We start from the raw sequence: 20,743 nt of genomic DNA, 5'->3' as shown, positions 1-20,743 counted from the left end.
TTTGGTCCAATATGTGTCTTTCCTCTCATCCATTTCCCCCAAGGGTCTTCTGAGAGTCGATTTATCTGAGAAACAAACAAACAAACAAACAAACAAAGGTTTGCTTTTGTGTTTTCACACTCACCTGGATGAAATACACCAGGGCAGAGGCTGTCACGGCCTGGGCTTGCATCACCATGGGGGCTGAACCGCTTCTCCAGGATCACGGACTGGGTGTCTGTTGCCTCCTTTCCATGCTCTGTGCTAGGTCAGACTTCTGGACCTAGAGGACTTAAGGAGACAAACTTTTCTCAGCAGTAAATCAGTTTTCTTCTTCTCGCGCGCGCACTCTTTCTCACTCTCTTTTGTTCTGTCCTCTTATTCCTTTGGGCTTTTATTTTCTGTGGTCTTTCTCTCCCCTTTCATCCTGGCTTCTTTCTCTATTTCTACTCTGTTTTTATGTTATCCACATTCGCTTCCCCCTGCCTTCCTTCTTTCCCTATTAGTAATCCTTTCTGTAGGTCTTTGACTTTCTCCCACTGTCCCCAAAAAGAAGACATTCAAGGAGGACACATCAGTCCTCAGAATTACGTATTTCTCTAGGCAGTGGTGAGAAACTTAACTTTAGGAGGCTCAAAGGCAGATTGCTGGTGATCAAATAAGTTCTCGTCTCCATCAGAAAAAGAGTAATATTCTTGGTCCTTCACCAGCACATTTCAGGGCGACTGTTGAATAATTGCCAACCTCCATTCACTCCCCTTCTCCATGTGATTAGCCCTCCTCTCCTGCTCTCTGAAACCCTCCCCTTTACTATGTTGATAATCAACTCTCCTGGTTCTGGGTCATTTATTCTTAACCATTGCAGTAGGACTGAGAGGTTGACAAATGGACTGGAAAACTCTCCCATCTTTGAGGAAAGCAGGTTTGGAGATTAGAATGTTTGGGTGGTGACCACAAAATTCCCCTCTACCCTGACTTCAGTTCTCATTGAAACAGATAAGTCAGACAGACACATACAAAAAATGTTTTAGCTAGGTTCCAAGATCTATAGGTCTTTAGGTTTCTGTCTCTCTCTCTCTCTCTCTCTCTCTCTCTCTCTTAAATAAAATCTAAAGTCAGAATAAAAATAAGCACACATCGGGGCGTCTGGGTGGCTCAGTCGGTTAAGCATCTGACTTCAGCTCAGGTAATGATCTCGCAGTTTGTGAGTTCAAGCCCTGCGTCGGACTCTGTGCTGTCAGCTCGAGGCCTGGAGCCTGTTTCAGATTCTGTGTCTCCTTCTCTCTCTCTGCCCCTCCACTGCTCACGCTCTATGTCTCTCTCTCTCTCAAAAACAAATAAACATAAAAAATTTAAAAATGAGCAAACATGGCAAGGGAATAGTTGTAAAGAAACATATCTATAGGAACAAATGAATGCTGTATAAGTGATTTATACTTAAGTCAGAAATCATTTACTTCATAAAGTATTTCAAAAAAACTTCAATATGCAAAGTATTTCATAAGAAAATTAGACATTAGTTTACACACATATATCTGTCTCATAAGAATTGAATAAAACCACCTTTTAGATCATATCTAATTTTACTGAGTGATTGTTGAGGGCAACTGTGGGGTGGGATTGATTCAAAGAGTCCCCACACAGCATTAAATGAGCATGGAGAACATAACTTTTTTTTTCCTCTTTCTCTCTTAGCTAAGGAAATCAAATAGTGACAGAAAAGCCTGGTGATTAGATAACATTAAGTTCCAAAACTAAATGATCATTGCTTTATTTTCTAAAAAGTAAGGAAGATGGAGCTAAGATGAAGAGTATTTTTCAAATCTCAGCAGAAAACTTGGCAAGGTGGGAAGTATTTCATAGGACCGGGAGACCAGAAAATCCCTGGCTCTCTACTAAATTATTATGTCGTTTCTCCAAGCCTTAATTTTCCCTTTTACAAAACAGGAGAGGAATGCTCACTTGACTTGTTGTTTCATAGAGAAAATACCACCAAAGACATGAAGGATTTTTATTAGAATATTTCTATTTCTATTTAGAGTGTCCTGCACATGATAACATCACTAATCTTTCCCTTCTCTCTCTCTTGTCAGAGATGCAATAGAGTATCATGGCTAAGAGCCTAGCTAGGTTATCTGGGATTAAATACCTGCTGTCTCACTTAATAGCTGTGTGATCTTGGGCAAGTTATTATATCCCTGTTGGGTCAGCTTCATTCTATCCAAAGTGGGGTAATAATAATAATGTTACTTCATAGACTTACAGAGATTCAATAAGGTAATGTGTGTGAAATGCACATAATTGTCCTGATGTAACGAGTATTTTAGAAGTGTTAACTAGGATTCTCTTGATTTCCATTCAGTTTTACCAGTGACCTTCACCTTCAGTATGCTGAATAACTGATGTCCTGTCAGTATATTATTACCATGGCCATGTTTTAGCTTTCCTGGTATTCCAATTTTGAATATTTCCCCTTGTTGTTCTGGCCATCTCTTCCCCAATCATCCCAGCCAAACCTGAGTGAACAGGTTTGCCCATTACCATGATCTTTGCCCCCACTGCACTTTCCTGCATGTGATTGCCATCACCTTTTTGCCCTCCAGCTTTCTAACAGGTTTGAACAAAACACGATTCTTTTAATGACCTCCTTGTTAATATTCTTTCTTAGAATAACTACTGCATTTTTTTTTCCTCACTGGATTATTCTTCAGAGAAGTAGAACTTCTTGTTTATCCTAATGAGAGTGATTATGCCTTGTGGCAATTTTAACCCCCAGTTCTGTCCCTGTCAAAACCTCTACATCCCGAATGTTGAGAGAGGAGAGAGGATCCATGTAGGAAGACGAAACAGGGTACAGACTGGAAGGGAAGGTGGCTGAGATGGAGGGGAACGACCTCATTTCAATCCTACACAATTTTGTAGTTCTATTAAGTTTGTGAATCATTAGCTTTTGACCAGGTTGTTAAAGACTTGGAGTGGAACCAATGGAGGGTACATGTACATAGAGGTCTTTCACTTATGCCTAAGGAAATTGTTATACAAAACTTGTAACAAGTGGAGCTAAAAAATTACTTGTTTCTGGCCCCTTTGATTATTCTCCTTTTGACCTTGCCTATGTCAGATGACCAACCATGAATTCCCTTCCTTTCTGTGCCTCAGTGAAATAGAGTCCAGGACTATCTTTACTGTGAGTCACCAAGCACGAGTTATAAAGTGTTGAGCAGTGAGTTGGGCCGCACCCATAGCTTCAAAAATAGATAATAAAGCAGAAGACATCAGTTTCATCTTGCAACGACTCCACCAGGAAGTGCTCTATCTTATGAATCAAGATTGCAATGTAAGCATTGAGTGACAACCTCAGAGGCATTGACACTCAGGATTCGATTTAAGGAAATTTAACAAAATAGAAGGGATTAAGTTTATCAAAGTATTATTAGTTTTATATACCATAAAACACATTACCACAAATTTTATGAGCACACATTATATATATATATATATATATATATATATATATATATATATCACAGTGCCTGTGGATCAGAAGTATGAGCACAGATTGGTTGGGTCTTCTACTTAGGGTCTCACAGGCTGAGGTCAAGATGTCTTCTGGGTTGTATTCTCATCAGAAGACTCAACTGGGGAAGGATATGCTTCCAAGCTACCTCAGGCGGGAATTCATTTCTTTGTTTTTTAATGTTTCATGTATTTGTTTTGAAAAGGGGAGAGAGAAAGAATGGGAGGGGCAGAGAGAGAAGGAGAGAGAGAGAGAATCCCAGGCAGGCTCCTTGCTGCCAGTACAGAGGGCGCTGAGCTCGATGTGGGGCTCAAACTCACAAACTGAGATCCTGACCTGAGCCAAAATCAAGAGTCAGATGCTTAACTGACTGAACCACCCAGGCACCCCAGGAATTCATTTCTTTGTGGTTATAGGATTTCTGTAAGCTTGCTTCTTTAAATCTGGCCAAGAGGAGGGAGAGAAACTTTAGCAAAATAAACACTATAACTTATGTAATCACAAATACATAATCATATACATTCTATCACTTTGGCACATCCAAACCATGGATACCACCCACACTGAAGGGGAGAAGATTACACAAGGGCATGAACAACATCAGGGGGCAGGAAATGAGAACTAGTTAAAGTCTGTGAATTTCGTCCAGCTATCTGCCACGAAAGGATTGTAGAAATTATCCCACAGGTTTTGAAACCCAAACGTCCATCAATGGATGAACGGATAAACAAAATGTGGTATATACATACAATGGGATATTATTCAGCCTTAAAGAAAATTCATGGGGCGCCTGGGTTGCTCGGTCGGTAAAGCATCCAACTTCGGCTCAGGTCATGAACTCACAGCTCGTGGGTTCCAGCCCCACGTCGGGCTCTGTGCTGACAGCTCAGAGCCTGGAGCCTGCTTCGGATTCTGTGTCTCCCTCTCTCTCTCTGGCCCTCCTCTGCTGGTGCTCTGTGTCTCTGTCTCTCAAAAATAAATGAACATTAGAAAAAATAAAAAGAAACTTCTGAAACGTACTACAGCACGGACAGATCGTGAAGCCCTAATCTAAGTGAAATAAGCCAGACACAAAAGGACAGATATTGTATGTTTCCACTTATATGAGGTACCTGGAGTAGTCAAGTTCATAGAAAGAGAAAATAGAATGGTGGTTTCCAGGAACCGGGAGAAGGAAGAAATGAGGAGTTATGTTAGTCACGGTCCTCTAGAGAAACAGGACCAATAAGAGGGTGCATATTTATAGAGAAAGATGTATGGTAAGAAACTGACTCATGCAATTATGGAGACCGGCAAGCCCAAATCTGTAATGTGGAGCAGCAGGCTTGAGACCCAAGAGAGCCAAGGTGAAGTTCCAACCCAAAGGCTGGCTGCTGGAGAATATTTTCTTATTTGGAGGAAGATTAGTGTCTTTGTTCTATGCAGGCCTTCAACAGATTGAACGAGGCCATGCACATTAAGGAGGGAAATCTTTACCCCATTGACTAAAATGGGAATCTCATCCAAAAACATTCTCAGGGAAGCTCAGAAAAATGTTTGACCAGATATCTTGGCACCCTGTGGCCCAGACAAGTTGACACATATCACTCACCATCACTGGAGTCACTGTTCGAAGATTACAGAGTTTGGGGCACCTGGGTGGCTCAGTTGGTCAAGGGTTAAGCGTCTGACATGGGCTCTATGATCTCAGGCTCTGTGCTGACAGCTCGGAGCCTGGAGCCTGGATTCTGTGTCTTCCTCTCTCTCTCTCTGCCCTCCCCCACTCACACTCTTCTCTCTTTAAAAAATAAATAAACATTAAAAAATGAAAGAAAAAAGTAAAATTACAGAGTTTCGGGGCACCTGGGTGACTCAGTCGGTTAAGTGTCTGACTTCGGCTCAGGTCATGATCTCATATAGTTTGTGAGTTTGAGCCTCGCATCTGTCAGCACACAGCCTGCTTGGGATTCTCTCTCCTTCTCTCTCTGTTCCTCCCCTGCTCTCACTCTCTCTCTCTCTCTCAAAATAAATAAATAAACTTAAACAAAATTTTTTAAAATTAAAAAAATGAAAATTACAGAGTATTAAGTTGGAGAAGAAGAATAGTGAGCTGAGTTCTTGTCTGGCTTCAGGTAGAAAAGAGACGTTTAGTAAATCTCTTACATTTTCTGGGCATTAGCTCCACTTTCTCAAAATAAAGAATGAAGACATATTTTCCTTAAATGCCTTTGTATTTTTAAAATCCAGCTTATGCTGGTGATGTTTTAGTAGCTAAGAATCTCAAGTATTAACTGCCTACTGTTTGCAGAATATTATAACCTATATGGTATTCCAGGGCGATAGGAAAGAATAAGCTTTTCTTAATAGAAGGGGATCCAACTTTACTCATAAAGAGCTTGTAATTTGTTGGAGAGAGGGAATAACTTTAATGGAATGGAAAATCAATAGAGTGCTCTATTAGAGTATATAAAATGAGGGGGTGGGAAACTGATGATGTAGCAGGATTCTTGCACAGAGAATCGTGACACAGAGGCTTTTCTTTCCAGGAAGCAATTTTATTCCTGTGGGCACCCCTCAGTTGGGTTTGCACCCGAAGAACCGAGCCCCGAACACCACGTGGTATAGTTTTTAAAATATATTTTCTACTTCCTTGTCTCCCATAAACGGTAACACACAAATATGTAGTCTGATTAAGTGGTCTTATGTTACAAGATCAAAAGGATGTTGTCATATATAGCCCGGTTGCCTTGAGGTTTTTGTTTTTGTTTTCTTTCCTTAGGAAGGGGACTCTACCACAGTGATGGCAATCCTACCTATAGATATTAAGTGCAGAGGATTTTTTAAGAAAATAAAATGTACTTGAAGGGAGTACAGGATTTGTAGAGCTCATCACCAGGTCCCAGACTGCTTAGGGAGCATCTTATGAGTATTGACCCCAAGCACAATGGATGATTATTTGGTCCTTGGTTTCGTGGGTGGGATGTGAAGGTGAACATCTGAAGTCTGAGAAATCTAGCTCAATCTTAGGCCTCCTTCAAAGAATGTTGTTCTTTCTAGTCCTGGGTGTATCTTTGGGTGTTTTAGCTACATGGACACATATGTCTTTCCAAGACACTTCTTCCTAGGACAATCCATAAAAGGTAACTAGCTCACAAGAAAAATGTGCTATGTCCAGATGCCTGGGTGGCTTAGTTCATTAAGCGTCCGACTTCCGTCTAGGTCATGATCTCACAATCTGTGGGTTCGAAGCCCGCATCGGGCTCTGGGCTGACAGCTCAGAGCCTGGAGCCTGCCTCAGATTCTGTGTCTCCCTCTCTCTCTGCCCCTCCCCCCCTCAAAAATAAATAAACATTAAAAAAGGAAAAATGTGCCATGTCAACAAGTATACATCTGTATCTCATCTTAATCCACTAGAATATTGATGGCGTACAAAATAATTGAGTCACTGTGGGGAATGATAAAGTGCCCTCTTCCTTGAGATGTAATTTCAGCATTTATTAATTCATTATCAAAAACACTTTCCTGAGATTCTATTTATGCGAAAGTCGCCATGGTGAATTCAGGCAGCAATCTTGCTTTCTGGCACTTACAGTCAAAGGACGTTGGGTAGCGCTTGAGTGATAAAGGTAAGTAGCATTGATTTGTTACAAGCTGATTTGACCAGGATATATTTGCTACATGCTGAGCTTTTCTGGTGAACTGTATCACAGAGCAAAACTTTAAGTGACAGATGAACTATGTTCAGTTTGGTGTCAGATACCTGGCACAGAAAAAGGGAAAATAAAAAATCCAGGAAGGAGGAGGGAAAAGGAATCCTAATTAGGCTGTCAATATCAGTGATTTTTCTTCATAGTTTCCTAGGTATTTTATTTATGTATGCATATTTTTTCAATGTTCTTTTATGTATCCCCTCCTTTTATTTTTTTCCCTGGCATAGTTTAAGGCAAATTCCAGATATCCCATCATTCTGCCCATAAATACTTCAGAAAATATCTCTAGTAAATAAGAACTTTTAAAAAAGCATGTAGAGGCATCTGGTTGGCTCAGTCAGTTGAGCGTCCGACTTCAGTTCAGGTCATGATCTCATGAGTTCAAGCCCCACGTCAGGCTCGCGACTGTCATCTCAGAGCCCACTTCGATCCTCTGTCCCCCTCTCTCTTTGCCCCTCCCTCATTCATGCTCTCTCTCTCTCAAAAATGAAAAATGTTTTTAAAAGTATGCATAACTGCAGTAAGACATTTCTTCTCTGGTTAGGAGGTTGTAAAGAAAAAATAGGTGAGAATTCTATCAATGAATTCATATAGTCATCCTTACAGCGAGATCAATGAAGAGTCTTGTGACTCCAATTATGTGTAAAATGTATTCTTTTCTGGGTAATTCAACTATGCTAAATATTACTACTACTAATATTATAACTATAATTTATTGAGTTCTTATGTTTGAAGTACAGTACTTAGCATTTTCAGCCAATATTTCACATGAATCCTTATAGCAACATTATCAACATTATCCAGTGGACATTCCAATGTCCCAATTTATAGACAAAGACATAGATCCAGGGGCTCCTGGTTGGCTGAGTCACTTAAGTGTCTGACTTCGGCTCAGATCAAGATCTCATGGTTCAAGAGTTCAAGCCCCGCCTCGGGCTCTGTGCTGACAGCTCAGAGCCTGGAGCCGGATTCAGATTCTGTGTCTCCCTCTCTCTCTCTGCCCTTCCCTGGCTCACACTCTGCCTGTCTCTCTCTCCTTTGGAAAAAAAATAAATAAACATTAAAAAGAAGAAGAAAAAAGACAATTCTCTAAAAAACAAAAAAAACAAAAACAAAAAAAAAAAAACCACATAGGTTCAGAATGTTAAGTAATTCTCCAAGATTATAGATTAAGGGCTTAGCAAAGGAAAGATTTGAAACTAGCTCCCTCTGGCTCCAGTGTTCTCACTGGTGCGATGTTACACTGCCACTGTATGAAATAGTGCTTCGAATTAAGTTCTAAAATTATCATGGTCATCATGGCTAGAGATGAATCCTGTGATTCCCTCAAAAATTTCTGATCTATTGCTGATTGAAACAGTCAGGATTAAAAGAGATTTATGAAAGTTACAATATAGAGAAAGTCTGCTACAGTGAAATAAACAAATAGGGACACTGGAATTATGGACCGAGGAAACTGGCTCTCCTCTAATGCTCACGGAAAATACAGTTTTCCCTTTCATAAATTACCTAGTGAAACATCCTGAAATACTTAGCAGAATCACCACTTTCCCCACTTGCAATAGACATAACCCAAGAATTTGCGTCAGCCGACTTCCCAGTGTGAAGCAAAGCCTCTTCTTCCTCCTACCAATGATTGAGTCATTCTTCAATTAGATAGTAGTAGCTATTTAAGCACTCCAGCAGGAGCTCACCAATTTTTACTTTATGCAGAAGTCCTTGACTGCTTCACTCTCTCATTCTTGGAGTGAATTTGGAAATGATTTTTGATGACCTTAAGAGTACGACTATGAAAGATCAACCCGACCAGAAGCCAAATGGAGAGAAAGCTAAAGGTACTAGGGGTGGGTGAATGTACATAGGGACAGAATCCCAGGATTAGCTCAACATGTAAAGGAACTGAATAGAGGATTAGACAGCTTAAACACCAGAGTGTGGAAAAACAGTGTAGAATTAGTAACACTTACTTAAAAGAAAGAAAAATTAGATGTGAATGAACTAACTTGCTTTGAATGATGATGTAGCAGATACTAATAATTTTTATGGAACATTTATCATAGGCTGTGTTCTCTGATATCCTCTCTACGTACATTACTTCTCTGAATCTTTACATCTTGAAATTAGGACTATTGTAATCCCCCTTTTACAGAGGACTAATTGGGGATCAGGGGAATTAACAAAACCACTCATCTTCAGGCAGCTAGAAGAATTGTATCACAACCTCCCCTTTATCAAGAATCCAATCCATCAGAAGGTTAAGGAAATGTTGAATTCACCCAGTGTATACAATGATACTTTTTATAATAAGTCTTCTTGAGCATTGCAAAAACAGGATATCTTTTTATGAATTATCCAAAGCAGATGAAATGGTATTCAGTATAGTTGAGCGCAAATCACGTCTTATTGTGTACCACTGCCTTGAAAATTGTAATTTTTTGATATATACGGTAAGTTAAACTCCTTAAATGTAAATTAATTCATAATCCCAATTCCACAGACAGTCTGAGTAAACTGCCTTTTATCTTATACCCATTCCCAGAGAAAGGAATAAAATACAAATAGGGGAAGTTGTATTTGTACAATACAAGTGTTGTCAGGAATTTGGATAAAGACATTCCAAGTCATGTTCCCATAAACAAGATAGAAATTTCCCTCAACAGGGAAAATAAGTTTGAACATGGAATGATTGAATGTTTGAGTTGCTGAACTTAACCTGGTATGAAAACAGTGCTGTCATTTACAGGTAAACCTACAAGTCAACAATAGTCATTTGTTCATTCATTCATTCATTCACTCATTCTTCATGTAGTAAATAGGCCTGAATTTTATTACCATTATGAAGCTAAATCTTCTCTCAGAACCTGATTAGATCAATCACCTACTACAAAGAATCCAATTGCTTTCTGATCAGAAAATCACTACCGGGAGCTGAGATTGGGTTAATGGTCTCTACCTACCCAGGAAATGGGACAAAGGGTGACCTGTAGAAAATGGGAGTATGTGCCTTCCCCACACAGGTGTGGATCCTGTGATTTCTTCTAAAAATTCGGGAGTTTCATCGCTCAAGAGTGGTAGACATATTTGGTCTTCTATAGTATAGAATGAATACGGACCAAAGGGAAATATTGGTTGAAAGATTTACACAGATATCTACCCCCAAGCTAGGATTAGGCAATTATTTGCAAGAGACACAACTATCTCCTACTTCTCTGCCAATTTGCCATATACACTCTAGGAGCTTAACAACTTTTGAACCAGTGAATGAACTGTATTTCTTCCTGTTACAATTTCTATTGTGTCTGTCTCATCTCTAAAGTCTAACAGAAGTGCTTTTGACATAATGAGAACTCTGTGAATATATTCGACCATTAATTGATTTGGATCATTGCACATTCACACTGGAAATTTGTGATGCAGTGTTCTATGCTGCATAGCGGCTAACAGATTAAAGGCCTATGTTTGGATCTTAACATCTGTGTGATCTTGTACAATTCACTGAAACTTTGGGTTTCCTTGTCTACATATAAAGGATAACATGACCAGTGCCTTATTTGTGTATTGTACAGGGTGAGAAGTCCAGATGCGTTATGTGAGATATTTTCCTGCTGAACCAAAATATCTGTGCTTTTTTTAGTGATGGAACACATAATTAGGCATTCATATACCTGGGAGCTACATGATTTATTTTTATCTATAATAATGATGAACTTTCCTCTTGTAACTACAGGGCCACAGCTGGTGTGAGTATAGGACATGACATTAATATGAGTCAGGGTAGTATTGAAGTTTCATTCCTATTTTTGTTTGGTCAATACCTCAGTTCCAAGATGTAATTTCAGTAGAATAAAAATTGAAAGCACAAAAACAATTCTTTGAGGCAGTCTGTTGATTAACTGACTAAAGCTTATTTGCTTGGTATCTGACCTTCTTTTATGGTATGCTACTTATAAAACACACTGTATGTGAGGTGTGTGTGTGTGTGTGTGTGTGTGTGTGTACATGCGCACACACAATCTATATTAAAAATATAAAGTTGATCGAACAAAGTTGGACTGAGGGTTTCTTGGAAAGTCATTGTAGGGAGAATAGATGAGTATAAGCTTTAGAATCGGATACCTAACATCACATACCTGGTGTTGAATCCTGGCTCTTAAACAGCGTCAAATGTGTGACCATGGGTAAATTACTTATATTATCTGTATTTTTCATCTATAAATATGGGTAATGAACTATTGGCAGAGCCCTTGGGAGGACTAGAGGTAAGGAGTGCAAAGTACCAGGTACAGACTGTTTGCAAAGAATTGCTTGACGTCTTGCTTCCATCGTTTATGTCCTTCTGATTCAATCCTCTATCATTCTAGGTCTTTATTTTCTTTCTTCTCGGTGGTGGTGCCCTGCCGCTGTGCTTCTAGGGGTCCTTTGCTTGGGATTACTGGTGACTCTTATCATGCTGATAATGCAAGGTAAGTACTAGCACAGGGAAGTGATGGAGGACAAAGTGAGAACTTGCAAACGTGGTTAATTCATTGGTTTCATAACAACTACAAACATCCTTGATTTGGATGCGTTTTAGGCAAACTGTTTTTAGAATAAGCTGGAAGATGAGTAAGTGTATTGTGCTTATCCCTCAAGTTGACTGGGACGTGGAATGAAGATTATGAATGGTGGGTTTTTGTTTTGTTTTGTTTTTATAACTTCATGGGTAAAGTCTGTTTAAATCCTGGAATGATGAGAAAGAAAATAATTGGAAGCAATTAAGCCACGAGATCCCCTAAGAGACCCAGAAGGAAAAGAAATGTCATACAGTTCACACTGAGTTTTAATAGAGGTGATTAAATACCAATTTAAAGTTAAGAATCAGAGGGGCATCTGGGTGGCTCAGTCAGTTACACATCTGTCTCTTGATTTCGGCTCAGGTCATGATCTCATGATTGGTTTGTGAGTTTGAACTCTGCATCGGCTTCGTGAGTCATTCTCTCTCTCTCTCTCTCTCTCTCTCTCTCTCTCTCTCTCAAAAATAAATAAATAAGGTTAAAAAAATAAATTTAAGAATCAGAAACACCCTCTTAATAAATGAAACACTTAAAATAAATGTAATTCGTATTTATAATATGGCCATTCAGAAAAGAAGATGTTGACAGGAAAAGAAGGGATAAGAAGAATGAGAATGCCCAAGAAGGAAAAATGGTACAGATCACCTGCCTTATCTGCCTGTGTATTTAAGTTGCAGATCTAGGTTATTTCATCTATCTAGAATCTAGATCATTACAGCCTTTAAGTGCTATTTGTCTCTCAGTTGTTGGTTAAGATCACAAACTATTTTTTTCGATCTGTTAACACTTAAGGCCTTCCCTAACGACTAGAAGAAGTGCCCTTGACTCAGTGGTGGTGACTGGATGAGTCTTCCTGTGAGAAGAATCACTTTACAACAGAGTCAGATCTGGCCTTCAAGCCAAGGGGTCTGTTTTGTACCGAACCATCAAGCTTCCAGAACTGAGACATTTGACCCTTAATATTAGTTGCCTGTTAGACTTCACAAACTTTATGCTCTCCTCACCCTTCCTAAAATGTGCTGAAGAAAAGGCAAAAAAAAAAAAAAAAAATCCTAAGAAAAAATGTTTGAAACTGTTTTGACATAGCAACTTAAAATCTGTGTCTCCAATAAAAGGGTGTCACAGTTTTTAAATAAAATTAGGAAGTTCAAAAGGGTAGTGAGTTAGCAGAAGAATAAAGAAACAAACAGAGTAGATCATTAATGACAATTGCTCTTGATAATGTGTCTGGTTAGCATCTATTTCAGACTGTATTTTATTTATGTCACTGATATACCACTTATCTTTTTTTTTTTTTTAATTTTTTTTTTCAACGTTTTTTTATTTATTATTTTTGGGACAGAGAGAGACAGAGCATGAACGGGGGAGGGGCAGAGAGAGAGGGAGACACAGAATCGGAAACAGGCTCCAGGCTCCGAGCCATCAGCCCGGAGCCTGACGCGGGGCTCGAACTCACGGACCGCGAGATCGTGACCTGGCTGAAGTCGGACGCTTAACCGACTGCGCCACCCAGGCGCCCCGATATACCACTTATCTTATGATTGCTTTTAAACCTTTAAACTTGTGTATTTAAGTTGTAGATCTGGGTTATTTCATCTATCTAGAATCTAGATCATTACAGCCTTTAAACTTGTCGGTAACCATCAATAATAAGTAAAATCCTATTTTGTTTTGTTTGATCAAAAGTGCTTGTGATAGTTCCTGATATTTAGACAAAATGTTGCAGAAATACCTAATAACTTTTTAATCCATAATTTCTGAGTAAATTTGGGTCATTTTCCAGCAGTTTCTCTGCTGTCAAAATAGATCATTTGATTTGATTCTTTGGTTTCCTCAAAATCCAGTGGAGGGATTTTTACTGGAGATTGGTAATGGAGTTCTTATTTCAGCTCTGATTTAGTATCACAGGTGTCTGGTCTCCTAAAGCAACATCAAGCAAACCTTACCCACCAGGAAATTATACTGGAGGGACAGATTTTAGCACAGCGGCAGGCAGAAAAAGCTTCCCAGGAGTCAGAAAAGGAACTCAAGGAGATGATAAAAAACCTTACACAGAAGCTGGATGAAAAATCAAAGAAACAGATGGAACTTCATCACCAGAACCTGAATCTCCAAGAAGCTTTGAGGAAAGCAGCAAACTTTTCAGGTATGGAGGGGGGAGAGGGATCTCTTCTTTACTTAAAAAAAAATTTTTTTTAAAGTATTTATTTTTGGGAAAGCGCAAGCAGGGGAGGGGCAGAGAGAGGGTTAGAGGATCTGAAGCCGACTCTGTGCTGACAGGCTGCAACAGTGAGCCCACTGTGGGGCTCCCGCTCAGGAACCCGGGAGATCATGACCTGAGCCCAAGTCAGGTGCTCAACCGATTGAGCCACCCAGGTGCCCCGAACTCTTCTCAATTTTTAAAATTCTAGTTTTGAGACTTCTCTGGAAGAATGCTCCCACCCCTACCCTTTGCCACAGATTCTTACTTCTTTCCATTCTAATGTATCTTAATCATTGATTTCTTTTCCTATGGGGTTTCCTTTGTCCCTGGGTAGCTCTACATTAACTTTATGCTATAACACTATTTCTTAAAATATGCTACATCTGTTTAAATTAAATCATCGGAGGCAGGCTGACCTGAAGTGTTGGGTAGGTACTTTAGATAAGAAAAAAAAAAAAAAATACGAAGGGCCCAGAAAGTCAGTTTATCTGAGAAGAATTGATTTAATCTCAGAATCTAGGAGGCAGGTGAAAACAGCATCTATAAGAAGGGGATGATGATGTGAATTCTGCTGTTATTACAGAGTTATCTGTGTCATTTAGTCTTTCTACAACACGCAATTAAATCAGGCATATGCTTTTCATCATAGGGAGATTTAAGGGACGTGAGACGGAGATCCTTTCAGAGATGCATTGCTTCCTTGAAGGTGTATGAAGGAGTGCCCTATTCTCAGCATTAGTAACTAACTGCCACTAATAAACAAAGATTTCTCCAGTTTCTTGCTTGCACATGTCCTTGGATCTCAACGATGTAATTTATTTGAAAAAGGATTATGTGATAACAGTTCGCAAATACCCACAGATCGCTTTGGTTTAAGGATGAGAAAAATTGATAGCCAGATGAGTTAAATGATAATAATGATACACAGTTTTTTATAAAGTTTTGGAGTTAATAAAGCCCTTCAATATGTAGAGGGTTATTTAACTTTCCAAAAGAAGACAGATTTTTAGATAAATTGATCTTTAGCAAGTGTCAGACATGTTATCTCATCTTTTTGTTTTTTTAAGTAATTTTTTAAAGTTTATTTTCATTTGAGAGAGAGCTAGAGAGCAAGCAGAGGAGGAACAGAGAGAGAGGGAGACAGAATCCCAAGCCCAATGCGGGGCTCGAACCCACGAACCGTGAGATCATGACCTGAGCTGAAGTCGAGTCAGACGTTTAACCATCCGAGCCACCCAGGCGCCCCTCAACTCTTTATTGAAAAGGGAGCTATTGAGGAAACGAAAGACTACATCATCTCTAATAAGGTGTAAGGAAGGAGACTAATATATCAAGGACAGGAATGTTTACATAAGCAGACATAGCCACATACCAACCAAATGATTTATTCCCCAGGTGGGGCTGTGAAACCATTTTTTTTAATCAGTTGTGTGAGATTAAATCTACATCACGGCCATCCGGAACCATCTCCCAGAGATTCCAGGCATGGGCAACCAATCAAAAATAATAAGCAATGTGTTTTTCACTGGTAGATAGCCCAGGTAAAACATTCCATTCCTTGACCGCGTCAGATAAAGGCCAATTAGTAGAGATGGCAGATAAAGTACCGCTTTTCACCAAGCAGAAGATTCTCAAAAACATTAATAGTAAAATACCACATGCAAACAACCAACCAGCTTTCTCAAGTTTGAGACAAGTTTTGAGTATGAAATTAGCGGTGGCTGTCAACCTTTGGTGTGCAACATTGTCACTCCAGTAGCTCTTAAGAAATGGCCATTTCCACGTTTACCCCAAGATTCTGTATCAAAATGTCTCGAAGGGCACCAAGAAATATTTCTTCAATTGATTCAAACTCAGGAGTTTGAGAGGTAGTGCCATGTAGCGATTCAACACGCGGTTCCTCGAGGGACCTGCCAAGTTTCCCATTCCCATACATTCCCATTTCCTCCGTGTGCCCAACGAAGAACAGGAATGAAACCTATTTGGCCATGTTGTCATGAGGATGAAACGAGTTAACATGTGGAAAGAACTGCCAACATTTTGGGGCCCATAGTGATATTCCTTTGTTAAATAAAACAAAAAGCTTTTTTTAATTAAACGAGGGGTGCTTGGCTGGCTCAGGTGGTGGAGCGTGTGACTCTTGACCTTGGAGTTGTGAGCTGAAGTCCCACCTTGGAGGTAGGATTTACTTTAAAAAAAATAAAAGAAATACAGGTGGTTCGAATGCCACATATGGCTATGTATTGAACAGCACGTGTCTAGAAACAGGAAGCTCAGTAATTTTTTTCACGTTTATTTATTTTGAGGGAGAGAATGCACAGGCACCCCGTGTGCGAAGAGTTGGGGGAGGGGAAGAGAGAGAAGGAAAGAAAGAATCCCGAGCAGGCTCCATGCTGAACATGGAGGGGCTCAATCACACAAAGGTGAGATCATGACTGTGAGATCATGACCTAAGCCGAAATCAGTCGGACGCTTAACTGACTGATGCCCCCAGTAAGCACAGTATTGAAGCCTAAATTCATTATTTGAAAAACCGAAGTTTTTAAATACATAAGCATACTTTTTTTTAATAAAGATTTTATTTCTAGATTATCTCTACGATCAGCCTGGGGTTCAAACCCACAACCCTGAGATCAGGAGTTATGCCTTCTACCAACTGAGCCAGCGTGGTGCCCCCAGTGTATCTTTTTAATAGCAGAATTGCTATTATGTATCCATTCCCCAAACTTTTACTTCCATTACTCCAAACAGAACTTTAAAAAATAGATCAGAGGGGCACCTGGGTGGCTCAGTCGGTTGGGAGACCGACTTCGGCTCAGGTCATAATCTCGCGGTCCGTGAGTTCAAGCCCCGCGTCAGGCTCTGTGCTGACAGCTCAGAGACTGGATCCTGCTTTGGGTTCTGTGTCTCCCTCTCTCTCTGCCCCTCCCCTGTTCATGCTCTGTCTCTCTCTGTCTCAAAAATAAATAAACGTAAAAAAAAATATTAAAAAAAAATAGATCAGATTCTCAAGTTACATGTCAGCTCAATTTTGCTTTTCGACAGCCTTGCTTTTAATTTAGTGTACTAAAATCAGAATACTTTAAGAGAAATAACGACTCTGAGTCTCTTGAGGGATTTGCAGAGTCTGGGTATAATTCTAATTAAGAAGAGATGATAGGTGGTGTGCCTGGATGGCTCAGTTGGTTAAGCATCCAACTCTTGATTTCGGCTCAGATCATGATCTCGTGGTTTGTGAGTTCGAGCCCTGTGTCAGGCTCTGTGCTGACAGTGCGCAACCTGCATGAGATTCTCTCTCTCTGTCTCTCTCTGCCTCCCCTCCCTCTCTCTCTCAAAAGAAATAAGTAAAACTTAAGAGAAGAAGAAGAAGAGGAGGAGGAAATGATATACATGTGACTGTCCTGAGGGAAGACTTGATTTAAGAATTGTAGACATATTTTTACTCAGGCATCACTCACTGATTAGATGTGCTATCTTCCTAGCTCCTTGTCCCCAAGACTGGATCTGGCATGAAGCAAACTGTTACCTATACTCCTCTGGCCCATTTAATTGGGAAAAAAGCCAGAACCATTGCTTGTCTTTGGATGCCCACATGCTGAAAATTAACAGCACAGATGATCTGGTGAGTTTTTATGGTTGTATGTTGGGCTGGAGTATTGCCTCATGGGAAACAAACCTGGTTTACACCCTTGGTGGAGGAGCACTTGTTTGAGTATCAGAATACTTATTTTCTGGCCTCATCTGGCCACTAAGTACACACATGACCCGGGATAGAGAGGTTACATAGTATCTTCAGCTTCCCAAACATTCCTGTAAAACTACAGTAAGGACGTCAAAGATCTCTTTTGGTTCTGCAGTTTTGTGACTCTAATCTAAAACGACCACACTGACTTTATCAGCAATTTCGATCACTATCACTCCCCACAGGAATTCATCCAGCGAGCAAGCGCCCATTCCAGTTTCCCGTTCTGGATGGGGTTGTCTCTGAGGAAGCCGAGCAGCTCATGGCTCTGGGAGGATGGCTCTCCTTTGATGCCCCACTTGTAAGTTTCCTGTTCTTTGCTGACCCTGTGAGTGAAGCGGCTTCCACATTCCATACACTGTCTTCTTCTTGCCAGGGAGAAGCTGGGGGAATTTCTGAACCCCTCCTTCCCCACCTCTGCCAGACAGAGACTTACCCATTTAATCATTCCGACCTTCTCTTGAGTTTTCCTTCCCGCATTTTGCTTCAAGGCAAGGTTAGGGGCACCTGGGTGGCTGAGCTGGTTACGCATCCGACTCTTGATCTCAGTTCAGGTAGTGAGTTCAAGCCCCGCATTGGGTTCCGTGCTGACAGTGTAAAGCCTGTTTGGCGTTCTCTCTCTCTCTCTCTCTCTCTCTCTCTCTCTCTCTCTCTCTCCACCCATTCCCCACTCCTGCTCGCTCTCACTCTCTTTCAAAATAAATAAATTAAAAAAAAAAAAAAAAGGTTAAATTTATGACCACAAGGTGGCAGTAAATCTACTTTTTTTGTTCTTTCTTCCCGATCTGCAGTTTTCGATTCCAGGGATCTCTTTCCCAGAGGTATCCTTCAGGCACTTGTGCCTATATACAAAGGGGAGCTGTTTTTGCTGACAACTGCATTTTAACTGCATTTACTATATGTCAGAAGAAGGCGAATCTAGTGAGAGCACGGTGAATTTGAAGGCTCTGGAAGCAAAGGAGAAGAATTTTCTTCTGGAATTGAAGCTGTACTTAATCATTTACGCGTGAACCGAGAGAGCCCTGCGAACTGCCTGTTATTAGCTGACTGCAGAATTCCTTAGGAGAGACTAGGTCTGCAGATGCCTGGCTGGAGACATCCAAAATGTTGATTCTGTGTCTCTTTCTGTTTTTCGCCTGGTTTCCCCAATCCCTCTGCCAGCCTTCAAACCTTCTCCCCTTTTTATGTTTTAAAGTTTTACTCCTCTTCAAGTCTTGGCAGCCCTCTGTACTCAGTCCTCTACCTCAGTGCCATCTGCCCCCTCACCCTCCTAAACCGCATAGAAAATGGAAAATGGAGAACTTGACCCCCTGCAAGCAGAAGGCGAAAAAGGGGAAATCTGCATGGGAACAGAGCCGGTGAAGAAACAGAAAAGAGGAAAAGCCCATAATGGAATCAAGGAACTTGAGTTCTCGACCTTAAAAGCTGCCACTTGTTCGTCTTTTAAGTTGCGATCTGTCTTCACACTCCACCACTTACGCACGTGCACACCCAAAACACACACACACACACACACACACACCCAACACACACACACACACACACACACACACACACACACCCAGAACATCACATTTTGGTGTGATTGAGATGTTCCGGGAGGTAACTATAAATAGAATCATCTTTTCAGTGAACCAAATACAATTCCTTATTGGTCTCTGAATCTGTTCTGACTTCTTCATCCTTTCTCTATCAAAGGACAGCTTAATATAGCTTTACTCCTTCAGGAGAGTATTTGTTAGAATCATGGTGCTGGGGGCAAAAATAGTTTTTGTGTTTTTTTTTTTCTCCCTAAAGTACACACCATTTGTAGATGACCTCTTCTCAACTCTGTTATGCTGTGCTAATGTGGAAACATACCAGGCCAACCAGTGAAGACACTCAGTTAAGGAGCAAACTGAGCCAGCCGCGGAAACATTGCTGAACAGAAACAGACGGAATTGGAAGTATTCCTTCTATTTTCAGTGTTTCTAGTCCCCGGCTACCTCCCCTCCCAGGTTTTCCTACTTTAAAGGAAGCCTTTCCATTTCGTTGCACAGAATGTAGCACCAACTGTATCCAAAAAAGAAAAGCTGGACCATTCCTAGGAAGACAGATATTCATCTGCCTTGTTGTTTGCATCAATTTTTCCCCCTTTTAAAATATTCAATGTGATTCCCTTGCATGAGTATACCCCAATTTGTGGATAAATTACCTGTTGATGATCTTTTGAGTTGTTTTCGGTGTTTGTCTATCACAAAATAAGGTGCTATAAACATTTGTGTACAAGCCTTTGTATGCACATAGCATTTCTCTTCTCTTGAGTAAATGCGTAAGAGTTTAATGTCAGAACCATTCAGTAGGTGTATGTTCAGCTAGCTGAGAAATTGCCAAACGTTTCGCCCCAAACTTGTACCATTTGGTATTCCCACCAGCAGTGTATGAATGTTCCAATTCCACCTCATCCTTGCTGATGCTTGGTATGGTCAGTCTTGTCACTTTACCCATTCTGATAGGCGTATGGTTGTATATTACTCTGGTTTAATTTGCATTTCCTAAATGAAAAATAATCTTGAGATCTTTTTATTTACTTATTGTGCTTATTTACTGTCTACATACTTTCTTTGATAAAGCGCTGTACCGATCTTCTGAGAAGTTTTGAGTTCTTTGTTTTTATACTGTTACATTTTGAGAGCCCTTTGTACATGCTGGGTAAAAGTCCTTTATCAGATGTCGTTTTGGTGATTTTTTTTTCAGTTTATGACTTCTCAGTCTCTGGAAAAGCAGAAAATTTTAATTTTTGATGAAGTCCATTTTCACGTTTCTACTGCTGTCTCTAAGAACTTGTTGCCAAACTCAAGGTCACAAAACTTTCTGCTGTTTTCTTCTAGACATTTTATAGTTTCAGGCTTTACACAGAAACCTGTAATTTATTTTGAGTTAATTTGTGAACCAGGTACTAAAGCACTTTCTCTTTCTGTCTTATTTTTCTTTTTTCATAAGGATGTTCGCTTGTCTTAGCAACATTTGTTGAAAAGACTGTTCTTTTTTCACTACATTGCCTTTGCACTTTTGTCCACA

General features: G+C 40.1%; 2 protein-coding genes across 4 annotated transcripts in view; one reads left to right on the top strand and one right to left on the bottom strand.

Moving 5' to 3' along the window:
* The window catches only part of TMEM52B (transmembrane protein 52B), a 26,519-nt gene extending 8,038 nt beyond the window's left edge, over positions 1-18,481 (bottom strand). For 2 of the 3 annotated variants that reach the window (XM_049627120.1, XM_049627122.1), the window contains exons 1-2: positions 18,120-18,481; positions 125-270 (exon numbers count right to left, since the gene is read on the bottom strand). In XM_049627120.1, coding sequence (XP_049483077.1) covers positions 125-178 — 54 coding nt within the window. In that variant the 5' untranslated portion in view covers positions 179-270; positions 18,120-18,481. Of the gene's footprint in view, positions 1-124; positions 271-5,087; positions 5,274-18,119 lie in introns of all 3 variants that reach the window. The other variant, XM_049627121.1, reaches the window with a different exon arrangement.
* OLR1 (oxidized low density lipoprotein receptor 1) lies at positions 8,822-20,743 on the top strand. Its single transcript, XM_049627107.1, has 6 exons — positions 8,822-9,020; positions 11,547-11,648; positions 13,639-13,884; positions 17,424-17,563; positions 17,869-17,984; positions 18,475-20,743. Exons 1-6 carry the CDS (start codon positions 8,945-8,947, stop codon positions 18,617-18,619), a joined length of 825 nt encoding a protein of 274 aa, XP_049483064.1. The 5' UTR covers positions 8,822-8,944; the 3' UTR covers positions 18,620-20,743.

This window comes from Panthera uncia, chromosome B4, assembly GCF_023721935.1.
Source record: "Panthera uncia isolate 11264 chromosome B4, Puncia_PCG_1.0, whole genome shotgun sequence".
In the NCBI taxonomy this organism is placed as follows: domain Eukaryota; kingdom Metazoa; phylum Chordata; class Mammalia; order Carnivora; family Felidae; genus Panthera; species Panthera uncia.
This window is presented reverse-complemented; position numbering and strand designations above follow the sequence as displayed.